Source organism: Pseudomyrmex gracilis, unplaced genomic scaffold (assembly GCF_002006095.1).
Source record: "Pseudomyrmex gracilis isolate BER0280 unplaced genomic scaffold, ASM200609v1 scaffold_615, whole genome shotgun sequence".
In the NCBI taxonomy this organism is placed as follows: Eukaryota; Metazoa; Arthropoda; class Insecta; order Hymenoptera; family Formicidae; genus Pseudomyrmex; species Pseudomyrmex gracilis.
In genome coordinates, this window is record NW_018021199.1 from 17254 (window position 1) to 37783 (window position 20530).

The 20530-nt window shown below is 36.9% G+C and overlaps 1 protein-coding gene across 9 annotated transcripts in view; it reads left to right on the forward strand.

Moving 5' to 3' along the window:
* The window catches only part of LOC109861178 (neuronal calcium sensor 2), a 33478-nt gene extending 14132 nt beyond the window's left edge, over nt 1-19346 (forward strand). For 8 of the 9 annotated variants that reach the window (XM_020440718.1, XM_020440715.1, XM_020440714.1 and 5 more), the window contains 4 exons: nt 6156-6274; nt 8156-8299; nt 11822-11950; nt 13765-16151. In XM_020440718.1, the coding sequence (XP_020296307.1) occupies nt 6164-6274; nt 8156-8299; nt 11822-11950; nt 13765-13941 (561 nt within the window). In that variant the 5' untranslated portion in view covers nt 6156-6163 and the 3' untranslated portion in view covers nt 13942-16151. Of the gene's footprint in view, nt 1-6155; nt 6275-8155; nt 8300-11821; nt 11951-13764 lie in introns of all 9 variants that reach the window. The other variant, XM_020440719.1, reaches the window with a different exon arrangement.
* Nucleotides 19347-20530: the final 1184 nt, after the last annotated feature.

A 20530-nucleotide genomic window follows, 5' to 3' on the forward strand; every position in this document is an offset into this window, starting at 1 on the left:
AACATGACTGAACCTTGTTACACGTTACATTCAGTTAATAGAATAATCTGCAACTATATTCAGAAGATCATATCGCATTTTGTATTTATCATAGAGCTAAGCGTTTCCTTTTAATTAAGCTATTTCTCTTTCACGCAAACCGGACATTATATTAATTACAGCAATGTAACTAACATCGTATCATATATATTACGACTCTGTATTAATTAAAGTTTAGTGACGTTGTGTAACCCAGCGTGTTACATGTGTGTGCGCGTGTGTGTGTGTGTGCGCGCGCGCGCGTGTCTATAGATGTTCCATTTTGTTTGCAACATCGATCATTTGTTACATCAGTTGATGATCAGTGCTCAATCACTATTTTAACTACAAAAGGAATAATAAAATACAAACAGATGCGCGCGCAATAGTTTTTAGGTGTGTTTTTTATATCCCACAGTTTGACAACAAAATATTTGACAGTAAATTTACGTTGTGTATTTTGACAGTTTGAAGTTACGTGCGCGCGACATATACGTAAAAATCAATAGCGCGCGTTCTCGTATTCTCGCTCGTATTGAGCTCAAAAATTGCGTACATAAATCCAAAACATCCGTATATACACATCCAAAAGGAATCCGCGCAAGAAGCGATTCCTAGGGCAGTTATTATAGAACTATTCGCGGAATCACGCAATTCCGATCAGAATGACGTTGTATTTTCTCACCTTTCCTCTTATCACCTTTTCTGCACATTAAAGGAAAAGAGATCAAATACGGTGCCATTCCGATCGGAATTGATTTCGAATAGTTCTATAATACGTACTCTCATTGCTGTAAGTTCTCTCTTGTATTATACTTCGGGGAAGTTTCTTTGTTCCGATAATAAAGCTCAAAAATCGGAATGTATTTTCGAATTTATGAAGATAACGATACTATCTGTGTTCATGGGACAAAGAGAATTTTTCATTTTAAACAAAATGTTCTTTTTCTCTCTCTCTCTCTCTCTAGTTATTTGCTATTTTTATCTCAGTCTTGTTACAACAAAGTTTGATAAAATACGAACGGACACTGAGCGCGCGCTGGTCACATTAATAATTTACATAACATCATGACGTGCACGCGCGCAATAATACGCCTTCTGAATAAAACAACTCTTTCCGTGAAAGTACGGAATGATTTTTAATTAAGTTTTACACTGTCGGCGCGGTCTGTCGCAATGTGTCCCAGTTGTCGAAGTACATCATGAAAATTAGAGACACCACGTACAAGACACGTGGAAAGACTTTTTCTGCGATTTATTTCGCGCTTTTAAATTATTTACAGTCAAAGTATTTCTTTATGTGTTGCGCCAGTTTTATTAAAACTACAACGCAATATGTAACTTTCTTCGCCTTCGTTGTTTAACTTAAAGACGCGTGGAGGTCAAACCGACACCCAGTTTTACACTTAAACTTAAATCACTCCGACGGCAAAATCTATGTCGAAAGAACAGGTAATTTGTTGTTAAAGACAATTATTTATACGTATGTGTGCTAAAATGTGCAATCATCTGCCGGTATGTTTTTTTTTCACTTTGCTCATCGGGCGTACGCGGACGCAATTATACACAATTTAAACCAAATTTGAACAAATTCAACAGGTTATTCTGAAAATGACAGGTCTAAGGTACACAAGATGTATAACTACATACACATATGTTCAAGACACAGCAGTTTTCCCTACCACTATTCGTCGATAGTATCGTGTTACTCGGTTTACACAGTTACACAGTCAAGTTTGCACAGTTGAGTAGTAATATCGTTCGGCTCCGCAAATATTAACAATGTGAAAACAAATTATCCGAGACATAAAATGAAAGGAAAAGACCGCGCGACACGTCTTTATAGAAACGTTACTTTTTTTTTTTTTTTTAAAGTGTACCTAATATTTTTTTTCGTATTATCGCTTCATTAAATACGAAATGTGATATCTTCGTTTATTGTCAATTGTATAGTTGACGATTTTTCAAGCAACGATCATTATCACGCGAATTCTATCTAATCAACATAATAACACGAAGATAAAACTACAAATTTAACTCTCAACGGACGGCGTGTTTTTCGGCACCTTAATTCGCCGGACATGGGTCCTTTTCGCGTCTTGGGCTTTTAAAAAATATTAAATATTTCTTAAAAAATCTGAAACAATGTGTATATACTCTTTAAACTGCCTATTTTAAGATACCATCATTAAATTTAGCGAAAAAAAGTTTTAATTCATAATTTTTAGCAAATATGACAACAAGAAAATTATTTTCTTCAGAAAGTAATTTTGGTCCAGACGAAAACGACCCATGTCCGTCCGTTGAGAGTTAAGCTCTTGATAATGTATAATTAGCAAATAGCTTACATGATCGATACGAGCCAATGTGTTTGACGTGCAAGTAATTGACCTTATATTAATTATTTGTAAATTAATGTAAGATGTCTTTCTCAATGAGATTTTAAATTTCATCGGGAGATAAAATGCGTAATTTATATTTTGAGATTTAAATTTTTGTTTAATCCTAGACGAATTTGTGAATCGACATTAATTCAAATTTCTAAGCGTGTATTAATTTACACGTTTAAAAATATATTGTATTTTCACGTACGATCCATCATATTGGCTCGTAGACTATCTGCACAATGATAAATTACACGATCGATATTCGAAAAGAAAACATTGCGAAAATCCTACGTATCTGTATTTTTTTATTCGTTGTTTTTCGAGTTTGTTTTTATTGAACGCGTGATTCTGTAAAAATCCGACAGGAACAATCGGTGTACTCGAGCAACAAATTAGGAGAGAGAAACAGCATTGAAGTATCCTACAGATACAATTTTATTTTGATTGAGCGTCAGAGATAATGTCCTTTGTGTGCGCTTAGCGAACCGATCGACTGTGTGTGTATACGACTGTGATACACCTCAATGAGGCATCGTCGTCGTCCTTACACGCCAAAGCAAGGAACGTTACGTATATAAATACGCTTAATCTACTTGCATTGACATATAACGTTTCGTTAAAAGGAACAGTGGGTAATGGCGTGAATGTCCGCCGCTGCGGGCGACGGAATACAATGGATGACGACACGCGGCTACTAAAGACAACGAGCGAAAAACAAAAGGCGCCGAAGACACGTGTGTTCGCGCTTTTATGCGTTCTTTTCTCTCTATGAATGCGCAAAGTGTGTCGTGCTACGGTGCATTTCGCGATGACGATGACGACAATGAGCGACGACAGCGGGCGGTGGCGCGTTACAAACGCCGGTCCAACGTATATATAATGAAAGATATCACACGGAATTGTCAATGCGTGCGCGCGCGTGTATTCTGGTGTTAATTCTTTGTGGCCGACATCGCGTCGCACTAAAGCATCCTATGATCGATCCTGTATGATTATGGATTATCAAAACATCTGTCATTGTCAATTTAACGGTTAACGAACATCTTTTTGCTTTGTTTTTCATAATCAAACAACATCTCATCCGGAGAGATGATTAAAAAAACACACACCAACATAATTTCTCGAACAAAGTTCCTCAACTTATTTACCCAAGTTCTTAAAGGTTTATATTTTAATGCTAAAAAACTCAAGAAAAAAACTACCACATTAGCAACTCGAATCTCGTGTCTCTCTTCCTCGTATCTTTTTCTTTCATCTGGAACAGGGTCGATAAATTCTTTCCGGCAGCGGGATTCTTGTCGAGTTCTCTTTCACTCGCGAAAACTTACAGTAGCAAGAAGTTTCCACGACGGGAATTAATACACACAGCGAATATACATGCACATCTATATATATAAAATTTCTCTTGAAAACACATTTAAAACGTTCGTCACGAGTGTTAGAAGTGGCCTCGGGCCATGTAATTTCTTCTCCGTCTCGTGCAGAGAATGAGATCTTTAAAGTTTGCCGAGCGATACTACCACTATAGAGCCACTGTGCATTAACTCGAGTGGTAGTTTTGCCACGGAATAATCAACGACCTTCCCAAAGCACGTAGCCCACCCGTATCTCGTATAACACATCGTGTGGCGGTACGTTAATCTTCATCCCTCGCGCTTAATCTCAGAAATAGCTGGGACGCGACTCCACGTAGACGTCACGGTACCAAGAGAACGTCGGTATTTAACTTACGTTTACGTGTTCCATTACGTTTCGCGTTTCACGACGTGATGACCCCGGATGACATGAAAGCTCCTTTTAACGGCCAACGTTGAAACATCGATGTCGTTTGCGGTCGGCCATTAAATCGGCCAACCCACGAACAACCGGTGTTGTTTTTAAACCTGGTCACGAGCGCGTCGTTCCTTTTCCACACACTGTTTCGTTCCGCTGAATATACACACATACACACACACACACACGTTGTGTGTGTATATATATATATAAATCTAACATATATGTTTTCCGCTCATAATTTCAACTGCGTATCGACCATTGCGTTCATTATGACATTGTTCGCGTGTCCACGTCAACATGGCAATTAATCCTTTCGCCGTTACTACGATGTATTAAGTATTTGTGTGTTGCGCGACACAAAAGATTAATAAATATTCTGTTTTCTTTGCCTCTCTCTCGCACTGTAATTCTATTCTCTGTTGAAAATAACTCGCCACTTGAATCTTGACGGTAACGCAGCTTATTAATTATTACTTATTTGAACGCACTTGCATCGTCACAATCTTGATAACAAATGATGCGATATATACAGATGAAAAATACAACTACACAACAACGCGTACGGGTAAAGCGTGAAATCAACAATCGCTTATTCTTTTACAAGTAAACGGGTGTGTAATATCTTGTCAGCAAATATACATTTGTATTTTTATTTGAGAGTATATAGTAACTTTAAATTATTGCAGACATATTTTTACTGGCGAGTGTGCGAAAGTGATGAACTTTAATGCTTTTACTGTACATTAAAATTGTTACGACGAAAATCTCTTCAGTCGTTTCGAACGCAACGGAATAACGAGACAAAATGGTCAATCTTTCGATTTTGACGTGTTTTTTTTTTAATTTAAAACTAGAACTACGAAAACTGCGCGGAAAAACAAAACACTAAAAGCGTAAAAACCCAGAACGAAATATAATTTTATATATACATATATATGTATATATACGCGAGTATAATTACAAAGAACTTGTATAATTAAATTTGCGGTTAAGAATTATTTGCGTAATTTTAGCCGCGTCTCATTATAAATCCTTTTGTCGGAAATGCATTAAGGTTTATATTTATAAAGGGTAATGAGACACACACACACACACACACACACATATATATATATATATACTTAACGCAATATTAAATCCGACTTCTTCGCGCGCGTTGTATAAGCAATTTGAGAGCGTGTGTAAATTCCGCATCAAAAAACTGCTACATATGTATTTCTTCGTAAAGCGAAAACGCTTGTAGCGTTTGTTATTGTCATTTCGTTCGATTTCGATCTTCTCTATACCAATGTCGTGTTTCCGCCAAGCGTGCAATCGAGAAGCATCACGCAGGTCACGTTAAATGCGTGTGAATATACGCCGCAATATACGATATCTTGAAAACAGCATCTTTCGCGGCTGTTACAAGCGGAAGATTTTCTGTGTAGTTGTTATCAAAAATCGCTACATTTTATGTTCTTTAATAATAAGGCACTGGCATTTTAAGATCGCCGCATTGAGATATCAGAGTTATACGTATTTTCGCAAAATCTAACTAGAAATCTACCGTTCGTGAATATTATGTCTATTTTCCGGACGTATTATTATGGACGAAAATCGAGTTTTTAAAAGCTATTTTTTTTCTAGGACATTGCAAACGTATTTTATACAGTAAAAATATTTTGCTCTCTCTCTCTCTCTCTCTCTCTCTCTCTCTCTCTCTCTCTCTCTCTCTTTTTTACACACACACACACATGCAAATTTGACATGTTATAATTTCATTTTGTATTTGAGTAAATACCCCCGAGTGTAAAAATAAATTCTTCTTCCCAGATATTACGTTACCTAACTTAATTACTTAACGAGATTCTGCTTATCTTGAATAGCAAAAAATATTGAATTAATTTTTACTTTATACGCACATGTGAATTTTAAGTAGATTTGTATAAGATGTGAACAATTAATAGTTAGGAATATATTTTACGCTTGTTGCAGATATCAAAATGGGTTGTTTCGGGAGCAAAGATAAGTTGAGTAAGGAGGATATGGATTTCCTTAAATCGCACACGCGATACGACGAGGCCACCATAAAGGAATGGTACAAAGGTTTCAAAGTAAGTAAAAACTCAAAGTGATGTTTGCATTGAATTAATGAAAGTCTCTGGTTTCGAATAAATCAAAACCTGATTTCTTTCACGTTTAGAATTTAGACACGTCGCATTGATCTTTTATAAGTAAAGATTTTTTTTTATAATAAATATAAAGGAAATATATATATATCATAATGATTAAATTTGTGTGAAATGTACTATACTTTGTATAAGTATACGAAATGTTATTGTGTTAAAGAAAAGATTATTTACACAAAGCAGGTGTAACATTTGGAAAGAAGCTTTTTCGTTCTTTTTTTTTTTTGGTTTCAAAACATTTGGCTTTCTATTTAGTGGAGGTCATCCGATTAGGTCAAGTTGGAAAATGTTTTCATTAGAAAAGTGTTTCAAATGCGTTTTTTTGAATTGAAAAAAAAGCAAACAAGAGAAGCAGTCGAGTTTATACTTTTAAAACACGTGAACACAGTGTGTTTGTGTGGTCAGGGTTGAGTTAAGTTTCGGAAGATCGAGGCAGTTTTTTAAATATTTATACGTCAGGTAATGTAGTTTTTTATGCACAAACTAAAATAATAAAAGTATCATTACTTACGAGCAACCATGTGCACAAACAAAGTACTTGCTAACGTTTTTCCGACGTGAATGTTTTTAATTTTTAAAAAAAGTCAGACGCCAAAATCATGTAAGTTTCAGATGAGTTTTCTCACGAGATAAATCAATTTCGATTTTACGATACTTCTGGTCGGTGATCCGATTCGCACGAGTTGCTTCGCGCGAATTTCACCGTGGATAGAACATGACATTTTCGCGGAAGCTGCTGTGCCGTGGAAAAGTTGCGCGCACGTACTTTTCTGTGCAGTTTAAATGGGCGCGAATCCAGCAGAACTGACGCGGCGGCGCCTCGAAACTAATTAAACTAAGCGGAATCGTTAGTGAACGTTCCGCAATCCGATCTCGGCCTCAATGTGCCGCATTGAATCACACGCGACTCGAATTGAAATAAATGAAATCTCTGATCGCTGCCGTCGCGCGTAGTTGACTGGAGATTGCAAAATATCATGAAAACAACGTCGTTTAAAAAAAAAAAACGCTTTTTGTGACAGACGACGTTCTGGGATAATTTTCCGATTTGAGAGGCGTGAAAAAAGCGCTGCGCGTAACGTGACAAAACAACGCGATCTCTTTTTCCAAGTCGAGAACTTTATTCACACAGTCGACAAAGGCTGCGCGGAGATGTCTCTCTCGTAGCATAGATCGATAAAATTTCTGAGAGCAAGAGAGCGAATGTATGTTCTATCTTTAGTAAAATCTCTAAATTTAGAGTGCGAAGAGAAGAAATTTAATTTTCGCAGTATTTTTATTCGTCTATAATAGAGAGATTAAGCTTGGCTCGTATTTTTATGATAAAACCTATATTTTTACACTCTTAAATCGCTTGGGGAATGTATAATTCCCGGGGTGCTGATTTTAGCGATCAAACTAACAAATACAGCAACATCAGATCTGATACAGATTCGAATTTAGATGGTGCGAGCGAGAGAGGTTGAGATCTTTTAGGTAAAAATACATCGTTCGTAATATTTAGAATCGATATACGATCAAATATAGATGTATTTTATTTGGGCACAGGTGTTATTACATATTTACATAAGTGTCGATACCTAAGAAAAAAACATACGAAAGTGAAGGAGAAAATTTACTGCTATTTCTTATAGATACGTATATAAATAAAAACGAATGACTTTTCTTCTGCTCAATCTATCATTTTTTGTAAGTTGCTAAAAGTTGCAATTTTCAAAAATGAAACGTAAACGTTGCGAAGAAAACAAATCGTTCCGTCAAAATATTCACTTCATTTGATCTCGCGGCTTGTTTTTAATGTTGCAGCAAGACTGTCCCAACGGCAGATTAACGCCGGCGAAATTCGTCGACATGTACAAAATGTTCTTCCCGTCTGGCAACGCGGAGGAATTTTGCGATCACGTTTTCCGCACATTCGACATGGACAAGAATGGCTATATTGATTTTAAGGTTAGTTCTTTTCAACTTTGTTCTTTGTGGATAGTCGCATCTGCTCTTACAAATCACGTCACGATTGTCAAGTCTCAAGCATGAACGATTCGTAGAAGAAGAAGAAGAAAGAGAAGAAGAAGACGAGGAAAAAGAAGGAAGATACATTTTGCGTGATGCGCTTGTCACATGTCGATTATTCCGCGTGATTTAAACACGTTCGATCGTCGAAAACGAAATTCGTGCCGCTTGATTAGTTCGAAGAAATCGATATTGATAGACGTCACACAACGCGCGTCTTCATCGCGAATCTTTCTCGGCTTACTTTCGCAACGTGAACAATATTACTCATGCGAGATGATTAAATCCGGTATTGCGGGAGTCCGTGATTATTTTCTCGGAAAACGTAGTTCGGAATACAAGCAGGGAAAAAAAGCGATCGGTCTACCGTGAGATTTTCTAGTACGATATATAAAATGTGACTTCCTCATCTTGGCACAAGAAGAGGCGCAAGAAGAAGAGACATTTAGGGGAGAGAGAGAGAGAGGAGACATTCAATTCGTTTAAATACGCGCTCGATAAATACGACGCGAATCCTCAGAAAAGATCCTTTTATAAATTGCACGATTGTTTTTAATACCCGACTGCGCGATATTCATGAAGTTGCGCTTTAATTGCTTCGTTTTGCACGGGATGGTGGCAATGCTATTTGCGCGTCACGGTGTAAATAACCAGCATTCCCTTCGCGTCGATTCGAAACTCGAAATTTTAGAGGTATAATATTACTTCTCGTCTCTCTCTCTCTTTCTCTCTCGCGAACTCTTCTAAGTACATAATAGACACGGTAATATTCGCAGTTTGTCTGCAATTTATAATATACGCAATATACATACACGTGTACATACACAGCCAGTTGTCCAATAGCTACTTGACATCTGACCCAAATACGCCGGATAAAACTTCGGGTTCTCTAACGGTGTGCTTTGTGAAGTGATTTTGCAATGCATCATTGATCAAAGCGACTGCGATTCGCCATAGAGAAGCCATCCTTCGACGCCTTCAATGCACGACTTTTCACTTGTCCCTACACACACACACACACACACACACTCTTTCTCTCTTTCTCTTTGCAGTCGAGAATCACGTTGTCTTCTTGCACTCATAATAGCTCGTTCTTTGCTACATAATTTTTCGATTTCAAAATGACGTTTTGCACCGCACTCGAGTGCGACTTTTGCAAGCGTGTTTATAGCGTTGAAAAAGAGGCTAAAAAAAGACAATTACGTATGAGATGTGCTATCATTTTAATTAATCTTTTTTGAACATTCGTCTCGTACCTCTTCATCCATGCGTATCTTTCGGTCTCGTAAAAAAAAATTGTGACCTGATCGAGAACTAATGAATTTCTTTTATTTGACGGAAACTTTTTCTTCTTCGTAAGAGAGTGGATGAAGGGATTCTTATCTACATCTACGGAGAGTATTGACGCAATAACAGAGAGATTTCTCTAAAATCAAGCAGTTTTAGTTTTCTTTTATCTATACACATTAAGATGGTGTACAGCGCTCAAGGAGATTGCAGCTCAAAACCCAAACCTGGTTGCCTGGTATATAGTCACGTCTCCGTCCTACTCTCTTCTCAAGTAGAAAATTGCGAATTCTTGCTCCGAGCAACGAGCTTAAAAGCTTTAATTTGTAGAAAAGCTTTAATCCGTATTTGTTCAAGACCTCACATAAGTTTGTAATTTTGAGCTTATTGTCCGTTCGATTTCGAAGTAGAGGATGGTGTTTGGCAGTTTCAATGGGATCTCACAGAGCATATAGTGTCTGTAGAGATCGGCTAAAAGACAACGCAAATATGTTGTCTCTCTATCTATCGATCTATCTTTCTCTCTCTCTCTCTCTCTTCGTTGTCCACCTTTATTTCCCCAATGGCGTAAGAATTTTTCTCTTTTTGCGAAATCTAAGCTGAATTTAAAATAAATGCGAGCAAAAGCTAGTCGAAGAAAGAATGAACGTGTCTGTCTCTCTTCTTTTTTCACTCTCTGTCTACCTATCTCGTTTTTTTTTTTATTTATCTCTTTTTCTCCTTCCGTGGTCAACACCGAGAAGTAGTGACACTTGAGGGGTCAAGAAGAGCAAAGAGCCCGGTCCACCATCCGTTCGCGTCCATAAAGTTCGTGTCTCGTTTGTCTACCTCGGGCGGCAGGTGACCTAGTTTTGCCCCGAAACATATTACTCCTGTCTAACGACCCCAGATGCTCGGTAGGGTATCATCGGACTTAATACCGGAGGATGTAGTTGCGTGAATTTGATTTCGACAAATTTGCTCACTATGTATATGGATGACGGTAGCACGAGCTTTTACGCATTAACGGATCTTATTCGATGGCGTTCGCTCGTAAAAAAAAAAAAAAAAAAAACCATAATTTTTGCGAACGACGTCAGTAACGAGAAGTGGTGATCGATAACGTCATATCTGCAATATTAAAAGCGTAACGAGACGATTTTGAGAGACGCGGAAGTCCTTAAATAAAAAGAACGCGCAGTAAAAAAATCAAAGATACACAACACATTTATTTATATCGATTATTATTACCGCGATTGGTTTCCAGAATACGCTAAATCACATTATATCGTATAACACACTTATCAAAAGCTTCGGGCTTGTATCGATTCGGCGCATGCGTACACCGCACTAATTCGTCAAAATGCAATACATTATGTTTTCAAGGGATATAATTTATTAAAATACCTGGCAATCAAATACGTTAAATGCGTTAAAATAATTAAATTGTTTTTTGACAACACATGTAACCAAACCTAGCACCTCTCCTCAATGATTGGCACTTATTGATTTTTTTTTTTTTTCTAGTTGTTGACATTTTTTTGTCTGTGATTATTTCTTTTTACTTGACATTTATTTTAGAGTCCTTTGGCACTTTTGAAGAAACAAATTCGACAGGTCTTGAGAGTGCCAATCATTGAGTGTTTTTTTACCCCACATATCATTTTTTTGCTGAAACACTTTACACTCACGCTTGTACTTAAGTTTTTTCTATGTCGAGCACGCTGCGTGCAACATCGTGTCATGGTTGAAACACTCAATGTACAACACAGTGTCATTTCTGTGTACACATGCTGGTGAAAACAGTCACTATTCAAGCGCGCGTGCTTGAGCGTGTAGCAAAATATGTTCTTGAAAAATTCTTTCACGCGATACACACGTACATGTTTAATCCCTTGCAAATTAGCACACTTCCAAAAATCAGAATCAAAATTGTTGGGATCTGATGTCGCAAGTGTATTGACGCGTCCCAACATCTGCATTGGTTCTTATTGACTTTTAGAACTCTCGTGCTAGTCGAGTTGTGATAGTTTTGAATCGCGCAAATTTCTTTCTTTCATGTTATTTTACATTATATATTTTTTTTTATCTCGCGTAAGAGGAGAATAATTTCTTTGTAAGAAATATCGAAGTTTTTATATTTTGTGCTCGAACGCACGTGTTTACTGATGTGAGATGATGTTCGCTTTGTTGCAGGAATTTCTACTGGCGATCGATGTAACGTCCAGCGGCACGCCGGAAGAAAAGCTGAAATGGGCGTTTCGTATGTACGACGTCGATGGCAACGGCGTTATCGATATGCAAGAGATGACGAAGATCGTCCAGGTACTGTAACTTATGAATAATGCATGTGCTTTTACTTATCTCTATTTGCACTCTCGACCGCGGCGCTCACGACGGAATATGAAATTTTTTTATCACTTGACGTCATTACTTGGCGGCACGATCAATCAATGAGAGAGTAATTCCATGTAATAATATGATAGAGAGTCAGTATAACACACACGCGCGCGCGCGCGCGCGTGTTTTACTTAATAACTGAGACCTTTTCGAAAAGTCTCAATTCTCCAAGGTTCGATCCCGATGGGGGGAGATTACGTGCAATTCGATTCAGCTGATCTCGACCGATTTGCTTGAGAGTTAATTGAGAGACGATTGTGCGGATCGTAAATCACACAAACTGTTTTCTTCCGCCATCATCTTCCAGTGGGTCTCTGCAGGTTTTTTCGCGCATATAGACCGCACACCGGAGCGGAGATACTGCAGCGGTAATATTTCATGAACCCCCCTTTGCCGCGAAACAGATGTCGGCGTAGTCGTACGGCTGTTCCACTCGATAGTATACGCATTACTTGGAAAATACCAAACATGGGAAGACTTCATTATTATTTTGTCCCATTTGATTTTTGAATAAATGATCGAAATACTTTCGCGAGTTCTCGCAATCAAGTGACCGTACAAACAGTATAAAATTTTTTTAACGCAACGTTGTGTTTAATGAATTGCGTTTTGTTAAATTGCGGTCACACGTTCCGCATGCGACGAACGAAGCGATGAAGTAATCAGTTTTTAATATGTAACAGCAAAGCGGTGAATGTTTACGATTTTAATATTTATACAAATTGACGATTTTATTGTGTGTGTTGCAAATAAAATTGTGCAAACGTAACTTTAAATACGAAATAAAGCATGAGAAATTAACAATTATACGTAACATCTCAGTGACAATTACATGAATTATACATTTTATGTTGTTGGCAATGCATAGTTGCATGTTGATGTTTTTCACTGATGTTTCACTTGTGGCGAAACAAATAAACAAGATATTAATAATAATGTGAATAAATTATATAATAATATAAATTTATTTCACAACGAAATACACACGATCTAGTAACACATGAAACCCATTTTGTAAATGTGTATACGAGACAAAAGTAAAGAATTATTTTGTGAATAAATAATGTGTCGGAATAAATTTCGAAAATCGGGACACGATATAATTTATAATCCAGAGTTGCTAATTATCCCTGAATGTGAGGCAGACTATCTTCAAAGAGGATCATATTACAAATAGTTAAGACTTTGAATGGTTTTAGTAATTTTAAGACTTCTTACTTAACACAGTTTTTATTTAATTTTAATGCGAATTATTTACATTTACTATAACAGCACGAAAAAATAGACGAAGCGCGTATTGACTTTAAAAAGATATGGACATACAATTATCATTTTTTGTTTCTGCTAGTTAACTGTGAAATAAGAACTTTCTCAAGTTTTAAACATTTTCTATTCGGTAGCCATTTAAATTTTAGAAAAAAATTTATTTGTCATTGATTGAGAAATCAAGCGAGAGAGAAATATGAAATTAAAATGAAAAATATACAAAAATGTATTATATGTAGATATTTTTACGTAATACTGTGTTTTTTGTCGCGCTTGTTATAATGTGATACGTTTTACTTTACAAAAAAAAAATCTTATACTACACATAGCATGGATAATTGTCGCTGACTCGGGACCAGCGAGGGACATTTGGGCTAGTTTATCTCTTCCAAAAAAACAAAAACACTGCAATTTCTAGGTGAGCCTGAATGTTACATAGGGAAACACAAAAAGTGTTGTTCTTTTGTTCCCAGGCTATATACGACATGCTCGGCGCGTGTTCGAGCAGTAGACCAGCGGACAGCGCGGAAGAGCGGGCGAAAAACATTTTTGCGAAGATGGACGAGAATAACGACGGACAGCTGACGCAGGAAGAATTCCTGAAGGGTTGCCTGCAGGACGAGGAACTTTCGAAGATGCTCGCTCCTTAATCCCGACGTCGTTTCACTTTGGAGAACGAGCCGTTTTGACGCGCGATCGTAAACGTAAAGACCACCACGCTCGCACGACTTTTTCAGAACGGAAATGCCAACGCCAGCACCACGAAGCAGAAACACCACTGAGAAATCTCAGCACTCGCATAATAAACACATACATTAATTATCACCCATTACAAAGCATGTCACACGTACCAATGATAATTTATTAAATAAAGACGTACGCTATCATTGGTTCGGGGACCCAAGTTGTAATAACGAGGAATACTGATGACGAAGAACAATCGAGAGATTGAATGATCGCTAGATTAAAAAAAAACAAACAAAAGAAGGACAATGATTCGAATTAAGTACTACTATCTGCTATCTTTGTGCGAAATCATCTGAAAAAGAAGAAAACATTTCCGGAAATATCGGAATTGCGTACTTAAATTTTCACTTGGACGATTGTGACGAAGCGACAATCCCGGTAATGAGCTTTAAAACAAGAAACAAAAAACAAAAACCAAAAAAAAAAAAAAAAAAAAAAAAAAAAAAAACGAAACAAGTCTTGCAAGCACGGAGAGTGGAAAACCGAGAATGACGGATAATGAGGAGTGTGATTGATTCGATGTGGATGGTCTTATGATTATTTCCGTTTCACACAAAGCTTTCACACGTCGACAACTACTACTGGCGAGATTTCCTCGCCATTTTGTCATCCAGATTCCAGGAATTTCGTCGAACTGTTGTGTCAGTAAAAATTAGTGCGACGGAAAAAACGCATCCAACTCAGGTGAAGGTAACAACGTTGGTCGTCAGAAGAATTGCAGCAGCAGCAGCAGCAGCAGTTTTCGAAGCCCACGGCTTGCACCGACAATTCGGTTTACCTGATCTCGGACAAATAATCTATATATCAATCTTACTTCGAATTATTGTTCCACTTAATTACGCAGACGAAGAGTAGAAATATAGTTAATCCTCTGATATGCTTCGGAAGGTTGTCTCAGAAATACTTTGCTACTATGTGCGTAGCTCTGTGTAACGTTGCTTGTCGTCGATGTGACTTTCGACGATATTAACATCTCGCTTCCGCGTTTCTTCTAAATTTAAATCAATAGGAAGTTTCGTCAGTTTTGCGGTGATAATCTTAATCGACGAATCCTATTGTTTTCACGAGCGCTCTTATTTTATTATAGCACAAATCGGCGTAAACGATGATTGACTGGCGTATCGTAAAAGTTTTTTGCTTCGATGTAGACTGTTCGATTGGTGTAGAGCTCACGATCAGTCGATCTACTGTAATATGATACTGTGCAAGGTATAACAGGATAAAGCACATTTTTTGTGCATATATAAATAAATCTCGAATATATTTAAACGACTTCAAATACGAATAATTAACAATAATAACAATAATACGATCAAAAGAGCCAAGCATTGATTTGCATAAGTGCTCAACACTATAATATATTAATTAAAATACATTTATATTTGTATGTGTATTGTGTTTAAATAAGTTTAAAAACTACTTGAACTTGGATGATTAGAGAAGAGAGATATAACCTGATTTGAATCTAAAGGCAAATCTTCTCAAAACTTTAAATTGTTGGATAATGCGTCGTTTTGATATCCTGTCGCTTTGTGTGCGTTTATCAATCTCTAATAATCTCTAATTTGAATACAACGGTCGTAGTTAGTCTTCATTCCATTCTATTATGCGTCATTTCGTTATGCGCCAGCTTTGCATCTATCAGATCGAACTATAGTAGAAGTTTACATATCGAGGTTTATTTATATGATTTCTACATTGGATCGTGTATAGAGCTTTGAGAATAAAATAAAAGAGAGAAAAATGCGTCATATAGCGTCAGAGGATTAATTAGAGCTAATTTTAACGTTAGAACTATTTGAAGTTGGTGCAACTAGCTTGAAGTTTAGGCGATCTTATCATATCGCAATGAAGCCGGAACAAGAACAGAATTTGATGTGTAGAATCAGAAGTAGAAAAGTACGATAAAAAAAATTTACGAAAACAAAAAAACCCAGGCCTCGTGGTATTAACGAGTGAGAGGCTTGTGTGTGTGTGTGTGTATGAGTGTGTTCGCAAAAGACGCGAACTGCGCAGTTGGTCGTGTACGACCCTCTTTTTTTTCCAGACCTGCGTGTTATCGATCGCAGGTCGTAAGATCGACGTGTTGCGAAAGGTGATACGAGCCGTCGTCTGTGATGATGGTGATGACATTACGCACTCGCGTGAGGTGGTAACACAACGAATTGCGAATTACAAGGTAATGTCGATTAGATAAGGGAATCGCTTAAGAAAAAAAATATATTAATTTTATAATGGTGCATCCTGAAAATAAGAGTGAGAATGAGAGAACGCGAGAGAAAAAAAGAGAGAAATGGAGAGAGAAAGAGAGATTAAAGCAACCAAGTTTGACGTTGGTTGAAAAACGTCGATCAGCGCGTGCGTTATTCCTCGCCAAAATTGATATTTCATATATCGACATTGTTACAACACAAATAATGTAGAATAATATTTACAATAAGGGTCGTATTTTTTTGTTTGTCGCGCGCGTGCTTATCAGAGAAATTCACTTTTTTTGGTTATACATACGGTATTCTGTGGATTTCGATAAACGGCAAGTAAAAAAACCAGTAAAAAGTGGATAAAGCGAGTAAAATTTCCGATAGTCAAGATTTTACATAATTTCGCGGATTATTGTGCAAAGTCGATTGTTTGCGCGCGCCATTTTCTTATTGAGAATAACAATTGCTCAATCCGTGAATAACTTGTTGTGAATAACTTCGTAATTGAATTCACAGATGACGTTTTATGCAATTTATTTGTAACGTAAGTGGGATAAAATCTGTTTGTTCTGTAAAATTAAGTCGCAGATGCTCTTTGACGTACAAACTTTTGAATTTACTCGCGAACATCATTTTCTAGAAACAAATATTGTTCCTACGTAATAATCTCTCCCTTTTTCTCTCTTTCTTTTTATCCGTATATGTATGTTTGTGTTGAAAGATTTCGATGGATTTCACACTCAATACACTTCCACTTTCAGTCCTCAAAAAACAAAACAAAACAAAAAAAAAAAAAGACAAAAAAACGAATTATTGCTCGTCGTTTTTCTTGTGCGCAAACCGAGAGCGAAGTAGCTACGTTTAACTGACATCTCTCTCTCGTATCATGATGAAGGAACGAACAAATCAAGCTCTAACTTAAACGCGACACACTGATGACAAAGACATCTACTCGCGATGAGCGGTGCTGCTCTTTGAGGGAAAACAAACACTTCTTTCTAGTTTTTCGACTCTTTCTCCAAGTAACTTAAAACGCAATACGATCACTGAAAAAAAAGTCTTCGCACCTCTTTCATATATACATACGTATATATGTTTAAAAAAACAACGACAAGTAAAAAACACTGTTACTCAATTATTTCTAATAAAAAAAAACTCTGATAAAAAACTTGCATCGCGAAACGAAGATATTTTCGCGAGAGCTTTCTGTCTTTAATTTATTTTCTCTCTTCTGGCAGAATGTGTAGACGTAATTGTAAAACGGATAGTAAAAAAAAACTTTACATTTCCGTAGATCGTGTGTCTCAAATGGATCGCGGTAATCGCGAGAAAAGGTACATCTAACTGCTCGACTCGCGTACATTTGTTCTGAAGAGGTGATAAGCTATATAGCATTTACTAGTAATAGCATTCGACCAATTGCGCCTATTTCATAGGACAATGCGCTTTTTGTGCGATTTAGCCGCGCGGCCAAACATTCTTTCCCACGTTCGTTCTTTGTTGTGCTTTTCAGATTTCTTTACGTTTAATCGATCTCCGGCACAATTGCTTTTTGAATGAAATCGTACAAATAAAAGCTTAAAATTTTTCAAACGCATTGTTGCGGAATAATAAAAATTGTATCAAAAATTCCTTTTTTTGTGACGCAGCGGAATTTTTATTATAAAAAAAAAATGTTAACTCATACCTGACAATTTCATTCTCGTTTATGAGTTTCACAGAAAAAAAAATCTCTTCGTTCGATTGTTTTTCAGAATTCTTTGACCTCACGCGGTAGAATTTTTATCAGAAAGAAATTCAGTTAGCTCGATTTAATTTTCGGTCGGTTTAGTTCTTTCTTGCAGTTTTAGTTTTGCGGCATTAATGCACAAAGTTAAAATTAATTGACACGATTCACTGTATACAATTGCGTTGTTAGTGAGAAAAAAAAACTAGCAAACTTGATTGATTTTTTTCGCGAAGTAGATCGAACGAACGGATCCGCGCGATATCAAGATTCATGACTTGTGACGCTTGCATGTATTTATTATTAGACTAGGGTACATATCATCGGCTCCTTTCATGACGTGTAAGGGGGTCTTCTCGTTTCACGTTTCATTCTCTATACGTGCTTTAGAACAACTACCAACTATAAGTAAGTCAATTTTAAATAAAGGAACACAGAAAGAGCTCTCTATCCATTACTTAACATACAATATTTCGAAATATATATGTATAAAAAAAGAGAGAGAGAAAGAGAGAATGAGGAAGAGGGAGGTAATTGAAATTATTACTTCAAATTTACTTGTGAATTACTCGTTGTATGAAAAAAATTTGTTTTTAATAATTAAAAAAAAAACGACATTGCGTGATGGAAAGACACACAATATAATTACTTTTTTATTTACATATCTAGGAGCCGCATACAAATGTAAATTGTTTGTTTGAAAACGTTTATTGTCGTACAAACGAGTGCTTCACGAGCGAGTAATTGGAGGCAATAATTTCAAGTGCCTCGTCCTAATATGTTTTATTATATATACACATATATACGATAAAAAAACGTATTAATATATTATTAATATATTATATACATATATATACAATATATATTCTATGTGTATAGAGGAACCTTCTTCCTGTGTACCAATTCATCAGAGCGGTCTTGCCCACTGGCAATTGATCAGTTATTTTCCTTATTCTCTAAATGTAAACACGAACATTTCACACACGCGCGAAAACTCTTTGTTCAGTAAAATCTTTTAGTTTGAGATGTGGCAAAATTAAATGCGTGCAATATTAAAAAAAAAAAAATTGATAATACGTTATTGCTAAACTTAAAGTCGGCGAGAACGAATATCGTTACCAATGTGCAAGATCCAAAAAATAGGCGCATTCGCATTGTGGTTGGTTTACACAGAGCTAATATAATACGCATTCGCGTCTCAACAAGCTATAACTTGTCAAATTGAGACATTCGATTCGTAAATTCACGACGGATATTTCGACCATAAATACCGGGGGGAACGGGACATCGCAACTCTCTCCTCTTTGAATAGAAAGTGCAGCATTGACAATCGACGTAATAAGAGTTTCCTTTTACGAAAAAAAAGACAAAAAAAAAAAAATGAACAAAGTTGCGTACGTAGTAACAGAAGAATTTTATAATGCTTACGAACGAACGGACCTAAAGTGCATTACATTAATAGAGGAGCCGTTGTTTGCGTCTCTCGGTGTTGTCCTACGCTTTCTACCTACATTACCTTTTCGCCGCATAGGGAAATACACGCGTAACATACTTTAATACACGCACATACGCGACATACGCGCCCACGCTCGCGTGCTCACGCACGCATGCACGCACGCGCGCGCGCAATTGTGCGGAAATGTGCGTCAATTTCCGTCGTACCGTTATTAATAGCGTTTCCGTAGCGAACCGTTCACGCTCTAATGGCAAGTCAAATCAAGCACGATTTAAGCATTGAATCTCCTCTCTATTGTTCTTACTCACAAACACGGGGTGAACATACGAGACCTCAGAATACATATATATATATATTTTCCTAAATAATGTATAATTGATACTTGATATTAATAATTTTATTACATTCGTATTTTTTAGATAACAAACGCAAACAACAGCGTCGCTCTCTCTCAAGAGAGTGATCATTGACGTGTATAAAATAAATTCCAGTGTCGCGCATTTGTTCTTTGATTGAATTAAATTTGTTAGAAAAGTTGTTTGTGACGAAGATATATATATAATAAAGTCAATTCCAAAAATCGATATTACAAACACGTAATAAGGAAATATTTACGCGGCGTGTGATTTTCGAAGCCCGCTTCGCGCGCTATTCTTGCAATCTAAACGATTTTCTATTTTTCTATGCGCATCTTCAGACTTGCGCTTTTTTATCCCCCGTATCTTCCTACACTCTCTCGGTATATCTTACCGATATACATATATTTCTTATCGCACGCGTATCTCTCTCTTATATTCCGCATACCTTACACGCGAATCGTATCTAAACTATATAGTAATCTAATTGACTTTTTATCATGCCGTGTATGGGTTTGCCACACGACTCAACTCTCGCATGCCGGAATATCCTTCGGCTACGTTTGTCCAAGGGCGATCGTAAACTCTGTTTACGTCCGCTTTCGTCGATCTATTTCATGGTCGGCGGAAATATTCCGCCCCGTTTGACGTTTGACGTACGTTTCTCGCACCGAAGAGAGAGAGAGAGAGAGAGAGAGAGAGAGAGAGAGAGAGAGAGAGAGGAAGTCGTGAAAAACATTCATCAGGGTATTC